Consider the following 22,677-nt stretch of genomic DNA (forward strand, 5'->3'; position numbering starts at 1 on the left):
GCACCTCATCAGCATAATGGCGACTGTGGCAATTTGAAAGTGCGGCTTTTCAAATTACGCGCCACCCGTGGAGGCGGGACCTTCCGAAAGGACCTCCCCCCAGTTTTCGAAAGCCCTTCTTCCTATCTGGTGGTCGGAAGAAGGGCTTTTGAAAACTGGGGGGGGTCCTTTCGGAAGGACCCATCTCCACAGATGGCACGCGATTCAAAAAGCCACACTTTCGAATCATCACGGCTGCCATTATTCTAATGGGGTCCTGCATATTCATTGCAATACCTCATTAGCTCATTTCAAACCTGCTCATTAACATGCCCCTTTCGAAAGGAAGGGGCATGTGTAGACCCAGCCTATATGAACCGAGGAGGTTTGATATGTCCCATGCCCAGGCCAATAATCAAAGCTGTTGTTGAAAATGCTGATTGATCCTTGGCCTCAGGTGAGGCCCCCAAGATGCTGCTGAAAGTGGCTTGGTTTGTCTGAGGAACTGACTCTCAGACCCATCCTGAAACTTGAGGGATTCCTCTCCCACTTGGTGTGTGTAGGAAACAGAGGCCAGAATCCCCAGAGACTTTTCTCTGGGCTCTGCTGGTGGGCAGGCCCTGCCTCAGCTGTTGGGCCGCAGGACCTCAGATACTGTGCAGAAGGAGGGGATGTACATGCCTGGGAAGGTCAGACTCAACCACCTTATGGTGTTGCTAGGGAGGCAGGACTCCCTCAGTACTTTGTAGGCAGAGTTTGGGCCTGATAAGGCCATGCTGCTCTGTCAGACTTGGCACCAATTCCTTCCCTCAGGCAGCTTGTTTTCCAACCACCTCCCCGCTTCTCCTCCCCAGGCTGCTCTGCTTCAGGCAGGCGGATGAACTGGACATCCGTGTCTACAAATTAGAGCTCAAATCCCCATTAATTAAAAAGCCCAAATCCGCTCTTGCTGAGACGCCTCCCTAATGAGGAAGTCTTGCTTCGGTGCCATTCTGAACAGGAACAGTTCTGTGGCTCATTAAGGCCGAGGCCAAACTGCTATTGTCTTCCCCACTCCCCTGTCTTAGACTCAGTTCCCTGCATGGCAGTTCAGCCCGCTTGAGAAAATACAGCCGTCTTATTTGGAAGTTAACTCTACCGTCAGCGGTTTTGTCAATCCTCACGCAAGTTCCTGCTGCGGTGAAAAAGCTGTCGGGGGCTGGAGAGCAGGGGGTTGGGTGCCTCTTTCAAGGGCATGTAAGCTTCCCCGTGGGGACCAAAGATGAGATACAGCAGTTTCTCGCTTCCCCCAGACATCCTGGAGCACCCTCGACTGAGAGAGGCCACCAGGGAATCTGCTCCATGCACGCTTGTGAGATGGGGCCATCCTCGCTCATTTTCCCAGGTGGAAATCAGAGCAGCTCCTCATTTTGGTGGAACTGATCCGAGTTTGTGCCCTTGCGCCAGTGACTGGCTTCTCTCCTGTGTGCTTCATGCTCCGACTTGTTCACTCTGTGTCAGTCCAGCCTGTCTGTCTTTGGCTGTTTCTCACTGAGATGTTTCTCTCACCTCCAGGAGACAACGGCCCTTGGGCTCAGAAGTGTGAGCTTGCAGGCAGTGTGGGTCCGTTCTCCGGCACATGGCAAAGGCAACGAGGTAACTGTCAAGGCTGCTGCCACTGCTGTTAGCATCTTGGTGGCCATCACCTGCGAGCTGCTGGGAGCGGAGAGGGACCTCTTTTTGGAAGGCCCTTGTTCAAATCTGGTCACCAAGCAAATGGGAGAGAGAGGGTATTTCCCTGACTCCCAGCTGTCTGACTGTTGCCATGGATTGGTATATCTGCAGAGCTCCAGTTGTCTTGCCTTTAGAGTGCACTAAATGGCAGGTGTTTTCCCCAAAGCATCATGAATTAAGGCAACCTGGGGCGCTGGATACTTGCCCTTGGAGTCTCTTGTCCCTTCTGCCATGCTGTGGCCCTACTCCTTCTTATAAAGGCAGCAGCCTTCAGATGACTGGATAAACTTGTGCCTCTTGGCGCTATTGTCGTAGGCTGCCTGCAGACTCAGACGGGTATTGTTCACGCGTGGCTCACATTTCAAGATTCTTTTGCACAGTGGTTAGAAACCTCATTTTTTTAACTGACAGCTCTGTGGTCCTGTAGTGTCATGGACTCTAGCTTCTAGATCAGGGGTCAGCAACCTTTCCAAGGTGGAGTGCCGAAATTTGACCTTTTGGCCTCTGTCACTGGGTGTCGGTGATACTTTTTCAAGTCACTAGTAGTCCTACTTACAACAGCTTCATTAATAAATAAGAGAAGCTGCAGAGCTTTACCGTTCAGGGGGTGGTTGGTGGCATTAGCTGGTCTTTTGTTAATCCAGAAGTAGCCTCCTGGCTGCATGTGGGAGGAGGGGTGGGGCTGAGGCTCCTGCCTGATGTGCTGATGAAAAGCAGCTCACATACCAATCTCAGCCCACGTGCCGGAGCTTGCTATCCCCTGTTCTAGATGGAGGTAAAACTATAATCTGCCCCGTGATAGAGAAGGATGTTGGGAGATGCATATAAAAAGTCCTCAAGTACACCCAGGCCTTGAGGTAACCGACACAGAGAGGTGTGCTCTGACTGTGCTAACAATGATTTTGGAGCTTGGATTTTGTTATCCTGGAAGTGTTGAGGTCTCTCTGAGTTCTGTAGGAGTTAGGGGAGCTCCATATAAGTGAATGTCATGATGAGGTCTCAAATCTAACTGCACAGAGGTTTTAGAGTTTGCTGTCTCCAGCAGAGCCATCTGCCTGGTGGGTTTGATTATTTACACGGAAGCAGCCAAACCTCTCCAGTGTGACTCAGACTTTTCCCACTTCTGCTTGTGTTACGCACTGTGGATGTGTGTCAGCTTCAATCTCCCCATTGGCTCCAGGACGGAAGGGGACGGGGCAGGGGATTGAGGCAGCACCTCTTTCCTTGTCTGTTTCCTGGCATCGTCCAGATACAGTAGAAGCCCGGAGGAAACTGATGTGTGATTCAGAGAAAAGGCCGCCCTGAGCTGGCCAGTGGAACAAGGGGTACTTCCTGTTACTTGCAGCTCTTTGCAGTACTTACTTGCTTATTTTGTATGGCTTTTTTTTTTCTTGCCTCTCTCCTTCTCTACCTCCCCCAAATCAGCAAATCAGGTCTGCGTACGCTCTTCTTACCTAGTGAAATGATAAATCTTTCGCAACAGCCCAGCAGATGTACACACACCCAAGCTTCTCATAACAGCCCCGTGCTCTCTAGCAGCCAGCCTTAATAACAAAGCATGGCTAGCAACCCACTGGTCTCACACAGACACCTACAAATCAGTGGAAAAATGTCATGGGAAGGGGAGAAATTCCCTATGGGTAGTGGAACACCTGTCAGGAGCAATCATGTTTAAAGTCCCTCCAGGTTCCAGTTGAAACCTGATGCTAAGAAGGAATACGGGTTGACTCTCTCTAGTCCAGAATTCTTGTCCAGCAACATCCGTAATCCAGCATGATTTTAGTTAGCTGGATGACCACTTATCATGGGTGTGGCAAAATTTGTCGTGGTCCCTAAAGTTTGTTTCCAGCCACCAGTCCTGGCTCTCAGTGTTCTGTGCTGTTATTTAGCTGTAATTTACCCCTAAATGTCTTCAAACAGCCCCGTAAGCAGTGGAAGTGTTTGCAATGTGCTAGACAATATTGACCTCCCGTGGTCCAGCAAATTTGCTGGTTCAGCACTTTTTCAGTCCCAAGGGAGCTGGATGAGAGAGATTCAACCTGTAGCACTAGTGATGTCTCTGTTGGACTTCATGGTGTCTCTGGTACTTCTCAAATCTCTGATTGGATACTGTGTTTGTCGGGGGCAGGGTTGCACAGAGGGAACAAGCGGGGATTTTAGTGTTGTGAGTGTCATTCGTACAGTGACCAGACTTTTTATATGGGTTGTGAAGGAAGGTCTGCAACTAGCTGGACAGTTTAGAAAAGGGCTTAGGTTATTAATGCCCTTTTCAAGCAAGCTGGCTTTCCCGTAGGGCTTGATCCAGGTGCAGGGAGGCCCTTACTGAGGGAAAATAGCAATGCTGTGTTTCTGGTTTTGCCCACCTTCTCCATGAGTTCTGTACCACAGAATAAAAACTTGCCCTCTCCACGGCAGTAGTAGCCCCCCACCGCAACCCACTAGGGAAAGTGTCACCTCATCTCTGGTGGGGGGAAACGGGGGGAGGGGAGGCTTTAGCTGTCACACCCGAATCCCTGGGCGGGTTCGCTTGGCCATGGAAAACCCTGAGCGATGCACCTGCCACATGAGGCGTTGCTGGAGGTGTGCTGAATTAGCCATGAAAGGAAGCAGCAGACCCATCATCACCCCTCTAAGGCACATGGGGCTGAAGTCCCCTTTGCACTGTTCCCTCTGGTTTGCACCTAGGCCTGGGAGTTGCATTGAAATGGGGGTGAAGAGGGCAGTGCTGTATCCCAGCTGGAAGTAGCCTAGATCTCGGCCTGTCATCGGGACGGATTTGTTAATGCTCCTCAGGGAATGTTCTGTTCTTTCTGGTGTCCAGCTTTTGGGGAAAGCCTTGGCCTTTGTAATATGATGCCATCACATAATTGTGCAACCCTTATTAATGAGAAAAACCCATGTAGTTTTTCTTTTGGTGTGTGCGTGTGTTTGTTTTGTTTTAGCATAGTGTTTACTATGGAAAGTGCCACCCTGAGCCTGTCAAAGGGCCGTCCTGGTTTCCTCTGTAATTTAAAGGCAGCACAGTATGTGGACTAGACAGCAAGTTAGCGAATATTCCTTTGGCTTTTTCTGTCTGCTATGACTCATTGCGGGTTTGTATACAAATCACTTGACCTTATTGTGTTTCAGTTAACCCAGCTCTAACTTGGTACAAGTGAAACCGTATTTAAAAAACACGGGGGCCTCTTTTTATTTGGCCTATGGAGGGCCAAATTAAAAATCTGGTATAGAGGCTGTTTGAAGCCATAGATTATGTACCATAAGTGACAAGTGGACATCTGGCCAACTAAAATCATGCTGGAGCACGGATGTTGCCAGACCAGACCGTGCCAAACTAGAGCGATTCAACCTGTATTGCTTTTCTGTTGGACAGGCTCAGACACTGCAGTGATGGGCAACCATTTAAAACAGACAGATCGTGTGCGCTGGGGTAGTCGAAACAGGCAAAGTATTACACACCACAGTTATCCGAGGGGCAGCCACGTTAGTCTGTATCCGCCAAAACAGCAAGAAGTTCTGTGGCACCTGATGAAGTGCATCTGACGAAGTGGGTCTTTTCCCGTGACGGCTCTTATGCTCCAAAAAAATCTGTTTGTCTCTGAGGTGCCACAGGACTGCTCATTGTTTAGACCACAGTTGATAGTTTCAGAGGGGGAGCCATGTCAGTTTGTAGCTTCACAAATAACCAGCCGTCCTGTAGCACCTTAGAGACTAACAAATTTATTAGGTTATGAGCTTTCATGGGTAAGACCCACTTCCTCAGATGAATGATGTAGAAAATGGCTAGTGCTGCAGTTTCCTAGTTAAGTTCCTTCAGCACTCGCAGGGGACACCATCCGGTCCTGGTGGCTTTTAGGCTGTGAATGGTATTTCCTCCCTTAGAGCTGGGTTTGTTGGGTTATGAATTAGTGGGTAATTAAGAGAAGGGGAGGTTGTTTGGGGACATGGCCAGAAGGGGTTTAGTTTGAACGGCGCAGGTCTTGCAGGTGTGTGTGTGTGTGTGTATGGCTGCTTCAGCAGTCCAGAGGGAGAAGGTTTCATGTACTGGAATTGTTTCCAGCTGGTACAGTAGGAACAAACCCATCTCATAGAACTGGAAGGGACCTTCAGAGGTCATTGAGTCCAGTCCTCTGCCCTCGCTGCAGGACCTATCACCATCCCTGACAGACTTTTTTAATCTATATGCCCCAGATCCCGAAAAGGCCCCCCAAGGACTCAGCTCCCAGCCCTGGGGTTAGAAAGCCAATGCTCAAACCACGCATGTTCACTCCCCACGTAACCAGCCCCTGAGGCCTGCACAGAGAAACAAGCCAGAATCAGCATTTACCACAAGCTAAACGTTTCCTCTATTTGTTGGGTTCTCACACAATTTCAAAGGCTTATGAAAATAATGTTACCCAGCTACATGACTTGCGAAACCAGCACCGGAGCTTCTCCATTGCTCATCAAAAGGGATGAGAAGTAAAAGGTACTGCTGGCTGGGAATTTGGGTCTGAAAGGAACCTCTGGGTCTTGGAGTCCACTCTCCAGCCAAAAATCTCAATTGACCAGGGAGAAAGTGGGAAATCAAATGAACCTTTCTCTCCTCCTCCTCCTATGAAAACAGAATTGTGCAGCTTCAAAACCCCCAGTGCTGGCAGGACTCAAAATACACAGGGTTAAGCCAAGCCTGGGGCTAGTGCTGGGCCAGGCTGAATTTCGTTTTAAAGGAACTCGAGGGGTGGGAGGAAGCTACTTTTTGACTTCACTCTGCAGTAGGGTTTTTCTCTTCCTTTTTTTTTTTTTTCTTTTTCTTTTTCTGATGCAACATCACCTTCCTGGCTATGTTTACATTTCAGGGTTTCTCAGAAACACCTTATTTCAAAGTATTCTGAAAAGAGCATTCCCACTGCAAGAGCATTTTGAAATTGAGCATTCACGCTAGAGAGCCCAATTTCGAAATAAGAGCCATGATGGGATGCCTCTTCGGAGGCCAGTTAAGTCATAATGGGCTCTGCTTAGTACACACTGAGTCAGTTTTGAAATTGGATGGGGGGAAGGTCAGTGGAAGTCATTTGTTTTTGGTGAAGTTACTATTTCGAGATAAACACCCTTTATTCCAGAATAACAAGCTTTGCAGTGTGGATGCAAGGGGATTTTTTTTCCAGTGTAGACAAGCCCTCAGATGCTATGCTCCTCCTTTGCAATTTCTTTAGTCTCCATGGCTCTGAGTATCCCATTCTCTTTGTGTCAGGAGAGATTTTTGGTTCACAGAAAGCTCCTGTGCAAAATGGCCTGTGTGAATTTACCTGTCTGTCTTCCAGGTGGGAGTGCAGCCAAGCAAACCACCTGGGAAGGGGGACATCGCATTCCAGCACTGGCTTATTGGCCTGGCAGGATCCCTGCCAATGTGACAAGCACTGCCCTGTTGAGGTAGGAGGACAAAACTATTGCATTTCTTAGTACAGGGGGACCATTCATTTTGTCATTTCTGCAAACCAGGATTTTGTGGGCATCAGAGACAGTGGCGTGTCTCCTGCTTGCGTCAGAACTGCTTGCAGCCGTTAGGCATGGCTGATTTTAGCTGGGAAAACGTGTGTTTGCCAGGCGAGTTAAAAGGTCACTGTGTCTCTTTACAAGGGATCCCTTCTTTGCAAACAGAGGGATTGCCTTAAAGTAACCAGCAGTGAGACTGCTCGGTTATCTCCAGCCTTGCGTAAGGGCTAGCCTTGCCCCCTGTTGTCTGGGCTTTAATGCTTCGGCAGAGAGGTAAATTAAAGACTTCTCTTTGTGGATTTGCGTGGGCTGTTAAGAGCCACCAGAACGGAGGTGGAGGAATCACTCATCACTGTAGTGTTAGCATGCCCTCCCTCCCCCCCAGATTAAAGGGTGACGGCTTTCTCTTCCCACCAGGAAGAAGGCTTAGGTTGTGGTTTAGGAATGAGCAGGAGGGAAGCCGGGACAAAGAGTCGGGTTTACGCTGAGGTCCAGATGCAGTGAGATTAGAACAGTTCTGATTTCATGTAGCAGTGTGTTTCACGAGCTCAGTCTGGCTGCTAGGCAGGTTCTCTCTCCTATAGCCACACGCCCCTCTCTGGGGCACTGCGCAGCAGGGAGTGGTGTGGGTGGTTCACTAGGGGGCGCTCTTGTCCCCAGGCCAGTTGCACTTGAGGGCGTTGGTGGGAGAGAGGGTCTCTGGGGCAGCCGGGCCCAATTCTGGGTAGAGAATCTCAGCACCCTGCGGAAAGCTCTGTCGTGGTGCCTCCCGCTGACCCCAGCTGTCTTGCTAGGTGTTTGGGCCACAGATCTCCTTGAAAGGTGTTTTTGTTGGTCTAATGATCTCAGCACAGGGCTGGGAGGGTGTGTGAGGAGGCCTGGATCTCACCTTGTCTTTCTCCTCAGCTTGGTGCTCTCAGGGCACAAGCTAAACCAGCGATGGGCAGCCGCGGCTAGTGAATGAGCTGCACAAGTGGCCTTCCTTCGTCTCAGCCACCTGCAAGGTTGCCCTCACCAAGATGGCCTCCTGGGATAGGGAGTTTTGCAAACTGTGCTTGTGTTCCTGGAACTGGCAGGGTGGGACGATGGAATCGTCGGAGCAGTTTGATGGGCTGCAGAGGGAGCACGCGGCTCTCACAGTCCACGCGCCCTCATTTTACGGGCCTGCTGCTTTCGTAAAACCGGTAGGAAGAAAACTACGTGGCGAGAAATCAGCACAGTCCAGCAACCCGGCATGTATCAAGGGCCACACGCACAACCCAGATAGGCTGCAAGTGGTCTATGGGCCGCAACTTGCCCCCTACTGAGCTAACCTGATACATTTTTGCTCAAAACACCGGGAAGCAAAGCCCAATCCGTCTGCCTGGTCTGGACAGAGGAGCCTTTGCTCAGTGGCTCAAAGGGAGATAGAGGGAAATCCAGGATCCCTTCTGGCATGCCTGGGGATATGTTGCTGCCTGACTTCAAGCTGGGCCATGGGAGCAAGGGAGTGCTGCTTCTTATGTTGAACCCACATGGGTGAACCTGGCCAGGGTAACAGAGGCAAAGCATCCCTAGGGTTAGAAGAAAGGAACTGAGTGCCTCCATAAAGCCCTGCTCTCACTGGTCAGAGCAGCGATCAGTTCCAGGAGCGAGGAAGGCAGGGAGCCAAGACTGGATGCTGCAGGGAAGGATGTTAAACCCACATCCCAGACAGCCGCGCGGCTACTGAACGCATTGCAGCTCTACGTGCTAAATGGAGAGACTAGGGGCTAATCAGCTGCTTTGACTTCCACCAGAGCCAGTCCCGCAGGGTGGACAGTGGTAACTCCAGCAGTGCACTGCTGAGGCTGGGTCAGGGAATGAGGAGGCTGAAGGGCTCCCGCAGGTTCTCAGAAATACCCAGTTCTGAAGGGATGAATGGGTCACTTTTAAAGAGGCAGTTCTCCGGTCCCGCACAGCCCCAAGGCAATCCAGCTGTCTGCACTGTCTTGTGAAACCCCACCACAAAGCTGGAGGCTGCAAACAGCATGACAGTGCAGCGCCTGGAGTAACTCTGCACCCGTATCTGGGGTTTCGGTCACTGGACTGATGTGAGCCCGGATCCAGCCTGGTCTGCATCCCGTTGCCCCCCGCGCACTCACGGGGAGTCAGCCGTGAATGAGGACGTTGAAAGGCGACAAACTTGGAGGAGGTTTGAATAACTGCAGGCATGTGACGCAGACCAGCAAAAGGCAGGAAACGGCCCACAGAAGGCTGACAGCCTGTCCTCTTGAAGGAACTCCGCGCACCAGGCCGCATCCGTTGGTGATGTGATGTAAATCAACAGCGCCATAAATGGGCATGAGTGAGCGTCAGTCGCATGCGCAGGGGGCAGGGCAAAGGGCAGGACCGTTGCCGGGAAAGCAGGTGTATATACCCGCATGTTTAGTAAAGTGGGACCCTGGGATTGGGCCCAGGGTCATGTTATTCTGAGGCTGTGGGGTTTTATGCCTGGCACTCACGCTGCTTCAGGGGGCACTGCTGGAAGTCCTGAGAGTGGAAGGTGCAGCGGAGCCCATAGCAGTGCCTGCGTCCCAGCCTCCTTCACCAGCACAGATTTTCTCTAGGGGTGACAGGAGAGTTTGATGTCTCAGGTTCTCCTATCAGTGGGTGCTTCCCCCTGGCCTCCCGATGAGGATGCAGATTTTGCTGGCACCTGCTAGCTAGGGATGGGGCAGATAGAAGTGGCTGGTAATCTTTGTCACTGCCAATCAGGGAGGGCTCTGTGCTTGTGACCCGCCTTGGTGGCATTCTGCCTGCACTCACCCTCAGACCTGTGCTGGTTGCTTCCTGTCCAGCTTTCTTTCCCCCAGGACAGATCAGTAACGGATTCCCTCCCATTCTCTGAGCCTGTCCTCTGATCCCTCAATAGGCAGCTTCTGAACCAAGCTTTCCTGCAGAAGCTGATCTAGCTCTTTCCACACTACGGCCCTCTTTGTCTTTCCGGCCCCGCAGCGTGTTTCTCTTTGCTGTCATTAAACCGAGAGGAATCTGCCTCCAGCGAATCTGGCAGAGATTGAGCGCCCTATCAGCTGGATGGCTGATGAGGCCTCTCTCAGGCTAGAGGGGTCATGCAGCCCTGGTGCTCTGAACATGTGCCCCACCATGACCTTTGGCTCACCTCTGCTTTTGGGTGCCTGACTTCCAAGGGTGAGTGTAAGCCAGTTCATCCTGGCGTGGTGCAGCGGTAAGTGGTTGGCCGGAGATGGGGCTCTGGTCCAGATGCCTTAACGCTGTTCTTCCCCTCTGCAAACCGGACGCTGGGAGCAGAGCCCCAGATGTGTGGAGCTGGCAGCCAGCATGCCACGTACTGGGCCACGATCCCAGGGGTGCTGCAGCCCCCACTACTCACTTAGCTCCCTTCCTGTGCCAATGAGAACAGCTCCCAGAGCTCCCATCCTGTGCCCCATCTGACACACACACACCCCACCCCGCAGCCCGGCTCCTGCACCTTCCCACACACTAACCCCCTGCCCCACACATCCACACCCTCACAAACCCCAACACTTGCATTCCGCCCCACACTCACAGGCAGTGCTTTTTTTCTTGCCGGTACTGAGTACCGCCACCTCGGCAGCCCCAGCTGCAGGAACCCCAGTGGAAATGGGGGGAGAGCATTGCATAGAGGTACAGTAGTATGGAAAGCCCCCCACCACCTCCCCTGCCCCGCCCCATCCTCCTGCCCAGAGAAATGACAACCCTGGTAAGAAATTTACGCTACTTTCACCCCTGCTGAGCTCTCAAGGCACTAGACCTGACCTGGGACGTCTCCACGACTGCAACGTGGCATCAGGCCAGTGACTGGCCAGCTGGGCGAGTGAGTGGCCTTCCTTCACCTTGGCGGGCCGCACGAGTGAAATCGGGCGTGTGCAGGAAAATGAGCCCAGGAATAAGATGACACCGATGGTGCCTGAATCTCCTGCTTTCTCCTTCCTTTTCTGCCCAACGTGACCTCTTATGGGGGGGCAAATTAAACTGCCGGCAGAAGGGATGTGAAGCAACGCAGGGCGTGTGCGGCTCGCGCAGTGTTGTGTGCGATCAGCAGGCACCTCCCACGTGCTCTTGTTCGAAATGCGTGTCGCTTCTCATTTGCCTCCCGCAGGCTGCAGGCCCCACCCTTCCCCCACCCCCTCACTCCAACCCCCACCCTGATCCTGCCCCCCCAGCATTCCTGGAGGGCAGTGAGTCGGCTGATGTGTGGTGTGAGGCTCTGGCAGAGAAGGACAGGCCTGGAGGTGCTGGTGCGGGGAGGAGTGGGGAAGTGCAGGGCCCCCAGTGCTCAAGAGGTGGAAGTAGAGAGGGGTGCACGGGCCACACATAGGACCCCCGACGGGCCCCATGCGGGGTGCAGGTTGCCCACCGCCAGTCTAGGTACTTGCTGGGCTCTCCTCACTGCAGCAGCCAGCCCTTTGGCAAGCACGCATGGACGATATCCTCCCTGCAAGGAGGGGTGGGGCTGTGGGGAAAAACTGAGGCCTAGGGAGATGGAGTGACTTGCCCAAGGTCACACAGGAGCCAGGCATCGTACTGGTGCCTCCTGCCTCTCGGTCGAGGCAACTGTAAAGCCCCCCAGCAGGTGCAAAGATGTTGCATCCAACTCTCCCCGGATGGCAGCATTCCCCCCAGAAGTTGCAGTCGTCGTGGGAATTAGCTGCCCGTGTGGCTACTTGGACCTGAGCTGCAGGAGGCAGGGACACTGGCGCTTCCATGCTCCCTGCTCCACCTTCTGTCCTCAAGACTCCCAGTGCTGCTTCTTTAAACGGAGAGGGCCTTACCCCACTGGATAGGCGGGGACTTAGGCCAGCTGCAAACAAGGCCCTCCGTGTTACCGGCTGAAGCCTGAAGCAGCTCAGCCCAGCCAGCACTGGGGAGCCTTGGCGCTGCCTGAAATGATTGCCCTGGAGGAAGGGAGGATACCACACGCCAAGACCAGGAAATACAAGCGGCATTGTGCAAGAGGCGTGCCTGGGTATTAGCCCCTCCGGCCCTGGGATGCAAAAGCAAGTGGTGCAATGTGGTGCTGGGAAAGACTCCACAGGTTGCTGGACGGACTCCCTGGCAGAGAGGGGAGGGAGCGATGGGTGAGTGCAGGAGGAAGGAGCATGGGATGAAGTGTCCAGCACTAATGAAATCAGACGGGCTAATGGCGTTGTCCCCATGGGCGGCAGTAGCAAAGCAGCATGTGTATGACCAGGAAGCCTCTTTGTGGCTGACGGTTGCCCCTGCTCCCAAACAGCGACAATGACAAACATCATTATGGGGTGGTGTCGGGGGGACCTCACCAAGTGTGACCTGCTCTTGCAGTCTCTACATGCAGGGAATGCCCACTTACATCATCACGGGGGCTTGTTTTGCATCAGCGTGGCAGGTTTGGACCCTGGATGGGTTACACCAGTGGTTCTCAACCAGGGGACATGTAACTGGGGGACTGAGAGCTCTTCCAGAGGGCACATTAACTCAGTGTGTCTCAACCATTTTTCACTACTGTAAAAAACTGAACTTATTTTATGTTCATCTGATTTCTTTTTAAAAAAAAAACAACAAGATGTCCTGTGGCACCTTATAGACTAACAGATATTTTGGAGTGTAAGCTTTCACGGGCAAAGACCCGCTTCGTCAGATTTTTCCTTTTTTATTTTTAACCTTTTTGTACAATCATAAATACGATGGCAAGTTTTATTGCCTATAGATAATTTTTGCCCACCAACCAGTTACAATTAAGTTATTGAAACAAATGTGTTACAATGGTAGAAGAAAATTGTCTGAAACCTGTAGGTACTATAGGTACTTTTTTTTTTTTTTTGTAAAGGGGGTACTTTATAAAAAAAAATGCTGAGAAACACTGGTTTACAGTGTAGACTCTTCTTCTAACCGGTTGAGGCAACTTTGGACTGACCTGCTCTGATTCTGTGCCCTGGGAGAGACCTGCTGAGTGAAACTTGGAGGAAGTCTAGGTTGGGGGTCTGCAACCGGCAGCTCTGGAGACACATGCTGCCCTTTAAGGACTTCTTTGTGGCTGCCGACGCTATAATAGCAACGTTAAAAAAAAAAAGGGGGGGGGAACTCTTGTGATTATATTAGATATTTCATAAATGTCTAGAAACTGAACAATAAATAGGAAACTATATGTGACTTTGAAACGTTGGATACCTCCCCCATAAATACATGCAGTGCGTTGTGGAATGTGTGTGTGCGCTGTTCTTAAAATAGGGGTTACAAAAAGTACGGTTTGATGTTATTTATTAAGGACAGTCTTGAAGTCACATGTGCTGCGGCTCTCGAATTACCGAGTTTTTTACTGAATTTGAGGAAAACGTCTCTTCTTGCTCTTATGGGTGCTGACCGCTGGTCTAGGTCGTTGGAGAGGCGAGCACAGAGCTCCAAAAAGCAAGCGAGAACAGAACAGAAAAATGCCGGCGCACACTGCGAGCTCCTCTACGCACACCCGCCTCCCGTGGGCCAGTGCCGACGTGCAGCGATTAGCTTGTTCCCCCGAAATCTGCCGTGTCTAACTGCTTAATGATGATTAGTTGCGCCTGCCTTGCCTTTCCCGTTTGCCTCACTAGTCCGAAGTAAGGCCTTGAAGTAGGCCACTGGGATGAATAAGGAGCTAATTGTACCACGCTTTACTTCTCACTCTCTTGGCAAAGTTCTGCAGATCGAGCAAAGCTCTATTGTTTGCAGAGACAGGCGTGTATCTTGCTTACTAGCTCTTTACTGCAGCACAACCACGTGCCTTGTCCCATCCTCCACAAAATGCAGTTGGAGGTGGGACTTAAAGAGAACAGCATTTACTGTCCTAGTGTTGTCAATGGTCCCCATCCATTACTTGCTACTCCGCTTCGTTGATTTTTTTTTTTTTTAAGGCTCTTTATCCTAATTCTTGCTCCACAATGAGCTGCAAGAAGCACCTGTAGAGTCAGAACTTCCAGTGTTGTTCAGATAGATGTGGACCCGAAGCAGAAAATTGGACTGGCTGCATTTGCCTACAGGGCTCCTTGTGAGTGTTGCTGGAAGCCAAAGCGTCTTCCCCTTTCAATACTGACACGTTTTCCCAGCTTTAATTCTGAGAGTCATCCTCTTGCAGCAGATGGGCCTTCACACAGCTCTCAGAAAGTTGCATATGTGCTTTTCAGCGATTTCCCCTACAGAGATTTGTACATCTGTGCAGTGAGTTGTCAGGAACAGCTGCACTGATTCTTAGCCAAGGAAGCCGGTTTTATGATTTGGATATTGCCACCCCAGGGAAGGAAGTGCCGTCCTCTAGATTTATTGCAGCCACCTTCAAAATACTAAAGGTAACTTGACACGGGAGCTGACGTGGTGTCCCCAGCCTCTGTTTGGCAGAAGCTGGGAAAGGGCGACGGGGAGGGATCGCTTGCTGCTTTCCAGTTCTGTTCATTCCCTCTGGGGCACCTGTCGTTGGCCACTGTGAGGGGCAGGATCAGGGTTCCCTCTAATTTTTTCCATCCAGAGGCAGAATAAGTTTTCTTATGTGCACCAAGGCATGTGTGGATGTGCACCACCAATAGAAACACTTGTGTCCTGCTGTGGGCGCGCCGCTGATCAGCTGGGGGACACCCACATCTTGCTTACTGGGAACACTGGCAGGATGCTGCGCTAGATGGATCTTTGGTCTGATGCAGTTTGGCTGCTCTCATGTTCTAAATTGTTAACCCTTTCAATCTTGACTTGACCCCAAGCAGAATTGTTGCAGTGTATTTATGTTGGTAGACCTGGCCGGTGGGTGGGTGTTGTTTTGTCAACAGTCTTAGAAGTCTCCTCTTCCCTTGATGTGCATCCAGTCTTCCCAACTCAGCAGTCATTGAACTCTGAACGCCGAGATCCCAGCTGAGAAAGCGCTCTTGTGTTCCAGCTGAGGATCTGGAACATTGACAGGAAAGCGGAATTGTCATCAAAGGTTCTGTTACAGCATGAAATCTCCTGACATCTGTGATCTGCACTTCATATCTGCCGGGGATGCCGGAACGTAGCACCCCCAGTGAACTCGGAAATCTTCCTGATCAAAAGCCAGTCACAGGAGAGACAGCTCACAGTGGGACGGGGGACGAGACCTTCAGCAGCTGCTGGACTCAGAGTGTCACATGCGACCTAGAGCCTCCAAATAAGGGTGTTACAGGCTCAAGGCTCAGCTGTGTTCTGGAATAACCCCAGGCATGTGTGATTTCCAGACTGCCTAGCGCTGAGTTCAGACCATCCACGCTTTCGAGCAGAGTTTTATGAGTTTGCCTGGTACCCAACACCGACAGAAGCCTGCCTGGGCATTGCTGCTTTGTCATATTAAATCACCCTGCAAAGGGATCTGCAGGTGGGACCAGGAACGTCCCTTTGCAGAACCACAGTCATGGTTACGACCTGGGACTGGGTGGAAGGGAGGTGGTTATTTCTAACACAGCCAGTGGGCAGATGTATGCCTCTGACCTATGTTCCCTCTAACGTGCCTGGCCCCGCAGCTGCCCATTAAGCCCCACTCAAGGGTGCAGAGCTGCTGCAGCTGGGAGAGAGACCCTTCTGCCCGCTGGCCCCTGTATAGAGCTGCCCCGGACTTGCTGCAGCCCGGTGCCCTTCCCCCAGCCCCGGCACAGACCTGCCACAGCTGTGAGAGAGGTGCTCCCATCCAACTTAACCGCAGCCCTCCAGGGCCACGGAGTGGCACCTCTTCACGGCCACAGTAGCCCAAGTGGGACCTGGGAAGGGACCCTTCTCCCCTGGCCCTACACATCTGTGGTAAGGGAGGTTGGGTATAGTCTTCTCTCCCTGGGGCAGCCTTCAGCCCTCCAACCCCCTCATCCCCATCCCCACCCTGGAACTTGGTCCCCAGCTGGAGTGTGCACCCCCCCTGCACTCCAGGCCCAAGCCTCCTCCTGAACCCCGAACCATGCATCCCTGACTCCACCCGAGCCCTCACCCTACCCCAGTCCTGAGCCCCCTCCCACACTCCTAACCCCTCAGCCCACCCCTGCCACACACTGTCGACGTGCGGAAAGAGTTGTTAGATGTGCACCGATAGGGACATTGTGTGTCACCCCTCACCTCCCTGTAGGGGCACGTCCCAAAAGTCCTTCCACGCACACGTCGCCCTTTTCTCCCCTTGTGCAGCCCGTCGCTAGCGCTGGGTCTCTGACCTTTTCCGCTGGCCTGGCTGGTCTTTCCAGCTCATTTCTGACACAGCTTGAGGACCAGACTCTGAGGGGTGCAGAGCAGCTGCAGTTCTCTTGGCTACTATGGGGAGCCACCGGCAGGGGGGCAGCCTCAGGGCTGGCTCAATGGGGCACTGAAGCGGTATGGCTCCAGCACTGTAGCCCCAGAGGAAGGAGGTCTCCCGCTGGTGTAGGAGCACCGCCTCCCTGAGCAACTGTCGCAAAAGGTCAATGGAACCTGGCTGGTCCCAGGATGAGACCTGAAAGTTCGTTCTTTGGGGCCTGACTTGTGGAGCAGCCTCACCCATCAGCCTGCCGCTGGGAGAGGGTGTTCGACAGAGCCTGTCTTTCTGCTCTCCTCGGCGTTGTTTGGCCGCTCGGTTTCTTAGCAGCCACAGAAATAGGAGCTTCAGGTTCCTCTGCTTCCAAGTCACACAACTGGGATAGTAGCAATGGGCCCCAGCCAGCAGCACTGGCTCAGGCAAAACTCCCGTCAATTCCCAGTCTCGCTCCTTGACTTCGTGGGAGTGGTGGCTGAGTCAGGAGTTCAGGGCCCTGTTGTACCTGGTTCCTGCTGCTTGCAACAGCACGTCCATGGCGCCTCAGGAATAGCAGTCCTCTTCCCAGGGAAGCTGTAGGGCCCTTGGCCTTCCTCAGGCCTGGGGAGCTAAGATGCAGGTTCAGTTGGTTACCTGAGATTGCTGCAGACTTCTGAGCTCCTGCCAGTGGGGCTTGTGTCTGAGCAGCTGACTCTGCCCCTCACTAATGTTTGCTGCCTAGAGCAGAGGTGTGACCACCTGGCTCAGCCCAGGTGCCAGGAGGCACAAGGGACTACAGGAGCTCTTCCCACCTTGGTGAACTCTGCCATAGGCCTCTGAGTGCTGTAGCTGGGATGGAGACTGGGATTTCCGGCAAGCAGGGAATTACCAGCCCGTTCAGGTGCCTTAGACATGCAGGGGAAAAAAGCCTTTAAGAACAGGGAGAGCTTCTGAGGCAACTCTCCTTATTGTATCCAACGGCCTTTAATGCCTGAAGAATAGACCCCGGAGCCCTGTATGGGCCTCCATACTTGGAGTTCTTGTAACTTATGGGAGCCCAGCATAAGGTGCCTCCTCAACACTGCTGGCAGTCGAAGGCACACCGGCTGCAGTTTTCATAGGGGTCCCAGCTCCTGGCAACTCTGAGAGGTACGAGTCTAACACAGTGGTGGGCAGCCAGTGACCCGAGGGGGTTCTGTGTGTGGCCCACAGGCAATATCCCTGTAACGATGTCCATGGATGAGCGGAGTAAATTTTCTTCTGTGCACCAAGACATGTCTGGATGTGCACCACCCATAGAAACACAGGCTGCCAGCTGAGGGTGCTCTGCCAGTCCGCTGGGAGGCATTGGAATCTCTCCTGTGTGGCTGCCCCAGTGCACCATTTCGACCTTTTATCATTGCCAGATTCCCTGGGTTTCCACCCATGTAGGCGTTTTTTCCCTGCTGGTATTACTGAAGTAACACACGGGTAAAGCCAGGGCACGTGAAGAGAGGCGTGTGTTGATTTCAAGGCAGCAGTGACTGGGAGAGCCGCGTGCTCCCTCTGCAGCCAGTCAAACCGCTGCTACAGTTCCAACCGCACACCTGCAAATTAGAGGCACGCCGGCACAGCGAGCAAAACTCCCCTATCCCAGGAGAGCATTTGGGTCATGCCAATCTTGCGGCCCCCTGAGGTGGAGGGCTGCTGCTGGACCCCACTTGCCTAGGTTGTCCGCTCACTAGCCAGGTTGCCCGTTCAGTTATTTGCGAGCGACTGCTTCCCCAGGGCTTCGGGCAGGAGCGCCAGCAGCCGTCACCCCACTGGGGCTCCAGGCCGGGAGCGTGGGCGGCTGCCACAGTTGTGAAATTCAACATTTGTGAGGGTTCTCAGCAGGGAACCCTTGTGAATGTTGTGACCCTCTGGTATTTGTGCCTCCCACCAGGGAGGATTAGAAGGAAAACAGAGCTACGGAGGGTGAGGGTCAGATGTGGGGAAGAGAGAGGCAGGGAGCTGGATTTGCTGCTGACCTCACTGGAGTTGTGCCCGCTTATGACAGCGGTGAATTTGGCCTGAAAAGTGTAAATGACACCCCCAAGCCTGCATGAGAAGTCTGTAGCAGAGCTGAGGGTTCAGGCATTCCTGGTCGCAGTCTCATGCTCAGTTCACCAGACCACGTTCATGTGTAATCAGCACATTAACAGTGGGCTGTGGTCCACAAACAGCAGGAGCACCTCCAGGCCTTCCTTTTCCTGGCCTTTATGGGGCTATAAGGTGCAGTTCCTGGGGAGCAGGATGCAGAGCTGCCTGCTCCTCTCGGTGTGTCAGACCCTTAGCAGGATCTTACTACATGGAATAACTGAGAATTAGCCCAGAGCAGTATTTTGTGGCTGAGCTGTAAACCCCCAACAAGAGACGGTGGAAATGCTGACGGCTTTTCGGTATAAGCGCACAAGCCGGCACGGCTCTTATTTTCCAGTCTGGTTTCTATCACTGTTTTGGGCAACGCAGATGTGAGGCCACATTTTCCTAGGCTACAGGATCTGCCGTGGCTGGCGTGAAAAGTGGCTGAGTGTGCATTTTCCCTTCTGAGCCGAACAGGGCATCTTCCAGGAGGCCTTCGTGGAGGGTGATGTGGCTCTGCTGAAAGTGCCAGGCTGGTTTCTTTGTTGTGGACTCCAGCACCTGGAGGATTCCTGTATCTGCTGGGTGTCTGTATTCCTTCCTGGAAGGAAACACTCAGCTATCTCAGCTGAGAGGATGGTGGAGGACAGTGGCGAGCAGTCTGTGGCCGATTGGGTTCTATGTGTGGCCCATGAGCCATTTTGTTGACCATTGGTCATGCGCAGGGTTGCCAGATTCCGCTGGTTTCCATCTGCATAGTTTTTTCCTACAAGTCTTACTAGCGTGACATGCAGGTAAAGCACGAGCACGGGAAGGGAGGCGCATGCTGATAGCACACTCGTCGAGTGGGAGAGCTGTGCACTCCCTCTGCAGCCAGTCAAAGAGCTGCTACGATTCTTTCGGCCCACCCTGCAAATTCTAGGTCTGCAAGTGCAGTGAGCAAACCGACCCTATGCCGGGGGTCCATCTTGGTCACCACAATCTTGTGGCCAACTGAGGTGAAAACGAACCACTCGTGTGGTCCACACACTAGGCTGGGTTGCCCCTCGCTGATGTAGGAGTTGGGAGAAATAGGGTTCAAGTCCCACCTCGTGACTGTGCACACTGAGGTAGCACCAGGGAACCCCAGAGGTGGACTCGGGATCCATTGTGCTAGGTGCTGTACAAACACAGAGTAAAGATAGTCCCTGCTCCAGTGAGCATCTCTACCACAGACACCCTCCATGACCTTAGCTCTGCACCTGTCATGATAACGCTTCCTTGACTGAGGGGAAGACAAATAGACTGAGGGTATTGTGAGGTGCTCAGATGCTTCAGAGGCCAGTAAGTACCTCAGAAGAAACTCTATTCCCATTCTCCAGGGCTGCTGGGCAAAGCTCTTTTTGATCCATTCTTCCGTATCTCGGCAGTAAAATTGTTCCTGTTGCTGGAGGCTGGGGGTTCCTGGGCTGTCTCCAGCTGCTGTGTCCTTTGCACACTGATTCATGTAAGACGTGCTGGCTTGTCTCATGCACACACACACTCACCATCCTAAAAAGTGCTACTCCCTGTGGGATGTAAGGCAGAGCATGCCTACAGCTAGCTGGGCCTCATGATACCAAGCCTTTTCCGTTCAATGTGCCACGGCTGGGGTTAGAACGGCAGCATTCCTGCCCTCCAGGCCCAAAGGGCTCAGATGTTCCCGGGAAGGGCTCTTGGAGGGATAAGCTGAGCTTCTTTTGCTCCAAACTCCGGGGAGCGGAGGGTTTTTTCCCCTAGGACATTGCATCCATGTTCTAACGAACCCTTCCCTCTTTGCTCCAGCACCACAGACATTTTCCCCACCTTGGTGTCCCTGGCAAAGGCGAACCTCCCTCCCAACAGGCGCTTTGATGGTTCAGACGTGTCTGAGATTCTCTTTGGGCGGTCGCACCAAGGGCACAAGGTAGGTTGCGGGCTCTCTTCAAAGCTCAGCTGCCAGGGGAATTCCAAGCACCCCCTCACAGAGGGTTAGTTGTTAGGCCTGGTGTCTACAAGCATTACCATCTGTGCAGTCACGGCAGGGACAGGCTGCTACCACTTCAACCACCGTGGCCTCTAGGCATGCACTGGTGCAACGGTGGGAAGCTTTACTGCGGACATAGCTTCCTGAAGGAGTGGTTTGACTGGTTGGAGGCAGTGGGGCATGGCAGGCGAGTTACCATAAAGCAGCAGTTTTGCAGTCATGGGTCAGGACCTCAGGCGGTTGCCAAGCAGTGCTCCAAGTAAGCTGAGTGTTTGGGCAGCCATGCAGGAAAGATTCAGGTGCTACCTGATTGGCAGAGCGCCCGCAGCCTCGCACAGACGGCAGCCTGGGGTTTTGTTGGTGGTGCATGTCGACACATGTTGGTGCACATAACAAAACGTAGTCTGCCCGTGGGTAGCGAAAAGAGGGGGGACACTGTTGTTGGGGCTGGTGTTAGACTCACTGGGGCCCGGGGCCAAAGCCCTTGATGGCAGGTTGCAGCTCAAGCCCATGGGCTGTGGGCTCGGGCAGGCTGACGTTTCAGTCCCCAGTCCTGGTGTCCTGTAATGTCTCTTGCCAAAAGGGGCTTGCGGTGCAAGGAAATTTGAGACCCTCCAGCATAAAGAACATAAGAACAGCCACACTGGGTCAGACCATAGGTCCATCAAGCCCAGTATCCCGTCTTCCGACAGTGGCCAATGCCAGGTGCCCCAGAGGGAATGAACAGAACAGGGAACCATCAAGTAATCAATTCCCTGTCATCCATGTCCAGCCTCATGCAAACAGAGGCTAGGGACACCGTCCATGCCCATCCTGGCTAATAGCCAATGATGGACCTATCCCCCAGGAAAGTCTCTACTTCTTCTTTAAACTCTACTATAGTCTTGGTCTTCACAACATCCTCCGGCAAGGAGTTCCACAGGTTAACTGTGCGTTGTGTGAAAAAATATTTCCTATTGTTTGTTTTAAACCTGCTGCCTGTTAATTTCATCTGGTGACCCCCTAGTTCTTGTGTCGCGAGAAGGAGTAAATAATAATTCCTTATTTATTTTCTCCACACTGGTCACTATTTGATATACCTCTATCGTATCTGTGTTCATTCCCTATCTCCCAGGCTCAGCTCCCAGCTCATTCGAAGGGCTTACGTGAATTGGCTCTGACCGGCCTCAGGTCTGACGTCACACAACGGGCCTCCATATTAGTAACTGCCCAGCATAACGTAGCACCATTGCAGGGAGCTCGGAAGCGGAGCTAGTCGAATCGGGGTTGTCGTTTCACTCAAGCCGGGGTGGTCTCCTCGGGCACTGCAGAGATGCAGGGAACTGGTGGAAGCATCAGAAGAGGACACGTGACAGCCAGACTCGCTGTGTAGTACACAGTGGTAGCATCTAGGAGGTCTCCACCAGGTTTCCTTCTAATTTTTTCCGTCCCAGGTGTAATAAATGTTATGTGCACCCAGGCCTGTGTAGATGTGCGGCAGCAATAGAAACACATCCTGTGGGCTGTGGACACTCTGCCTGTCATCTGGGTGGCACCTGAATCCCTCCTGGGCAGCTGCTCAAGGGTTCAGTTTACAGAGAACACTGGTCTCAGCTGAGCTGCCAAGCGCTATATACAACGAGGTGCAATCCCTGCCCCCAAGGGCTTATCGTGTAAGTCACGAGTGGGCAAATACTGATCTGGGGGTTGGATCCGGTCTGCCAGTGTTAGTCCCTGGTGGGCCCCCACTTCTGTCTTTACCTGCAGGTACAGGTGATCACAGCTCTTGTTGGCTGCAGATTGCTGTTCGTGGCAGGAAGCCACGTCCTGGTCCATGCCGCTTCCCGAACCGCGATCCACGGCCAGTGAGATCTGTGATTGCCTGATGCCTGGGGAGCTGCAGGTGAATATAGTGGCAGTGAACTGCTGGGTTCTAACCTAGGCGGTGCGCTGCTTTTTTATTGCCCACCCCAATGTAAAGTAGACAAGATAGACAAGCCTGGGAGGGGCAGGTGGATTTGCTTGAAGTCACCCAGCACAACAGTGGGCAAACCAGAAATAGAACACAGCTCATCTGGCCTACCCTTCGGACCACACCCCATAAGCAGCAAGAGGGCAGCTACAAATTAATCCTACCAAATACGGAACTGCAAGTTTCTGTGGGCTCCTCTGGCATTTCCCAGCTGGACCAGCACATCACAGAGCAGATTTCGTGGCTGAGACA

General features: G+C 52.7%; 1 protein-coding gene across 6 annotated transcripts in view; it reads left to right on the forward strand.

Moving 5' to 3' along the window:
- The window catches only part of ARSG (arylsulfatase G), a 100,716-nt gene that overhangs the window by 64,438 nt on the left and 13,601 nt on the right, over positions 1–22,677 (forward strand). For 5 of the 6 annotated variants that reach the window (XM_075014970.1, XM_075014969.1, XM_075014973.1 and 2 more), the window contains 3 exons: positions 1,534–1,614; positions 6,996–7,104; positions 20,294–20,414. In XM_075014970.1, coding sequence (XP_074871071.1) covers positions 1,534–1,614; positions 6,996–7,104; positions 20,294–20,414 — 311 coding nt within the window. The remainder of the gene's footprint in view (positions 1–1,533; positions 1,615–6,995; positions 7,105–20,293; positions 20,415–22,677) is intronic. The other variant, XM_075014975.1, reaches the window with a different exon arrangement.

This window comes from Carettochelys insculpta, chromosome 20 (genome assembly GCF_033958435.1).
Source record: "Carettochelys insculpta isolate YL-2023 chromosome 20, ASM3395843v1, whole genome shotgun sequence".
Lineage (NCBI taxonomy): Eukaryota > Metazoa > Chordata > Testudines > Carettochelyidae > Carettochelys > Carettochelys insculpta.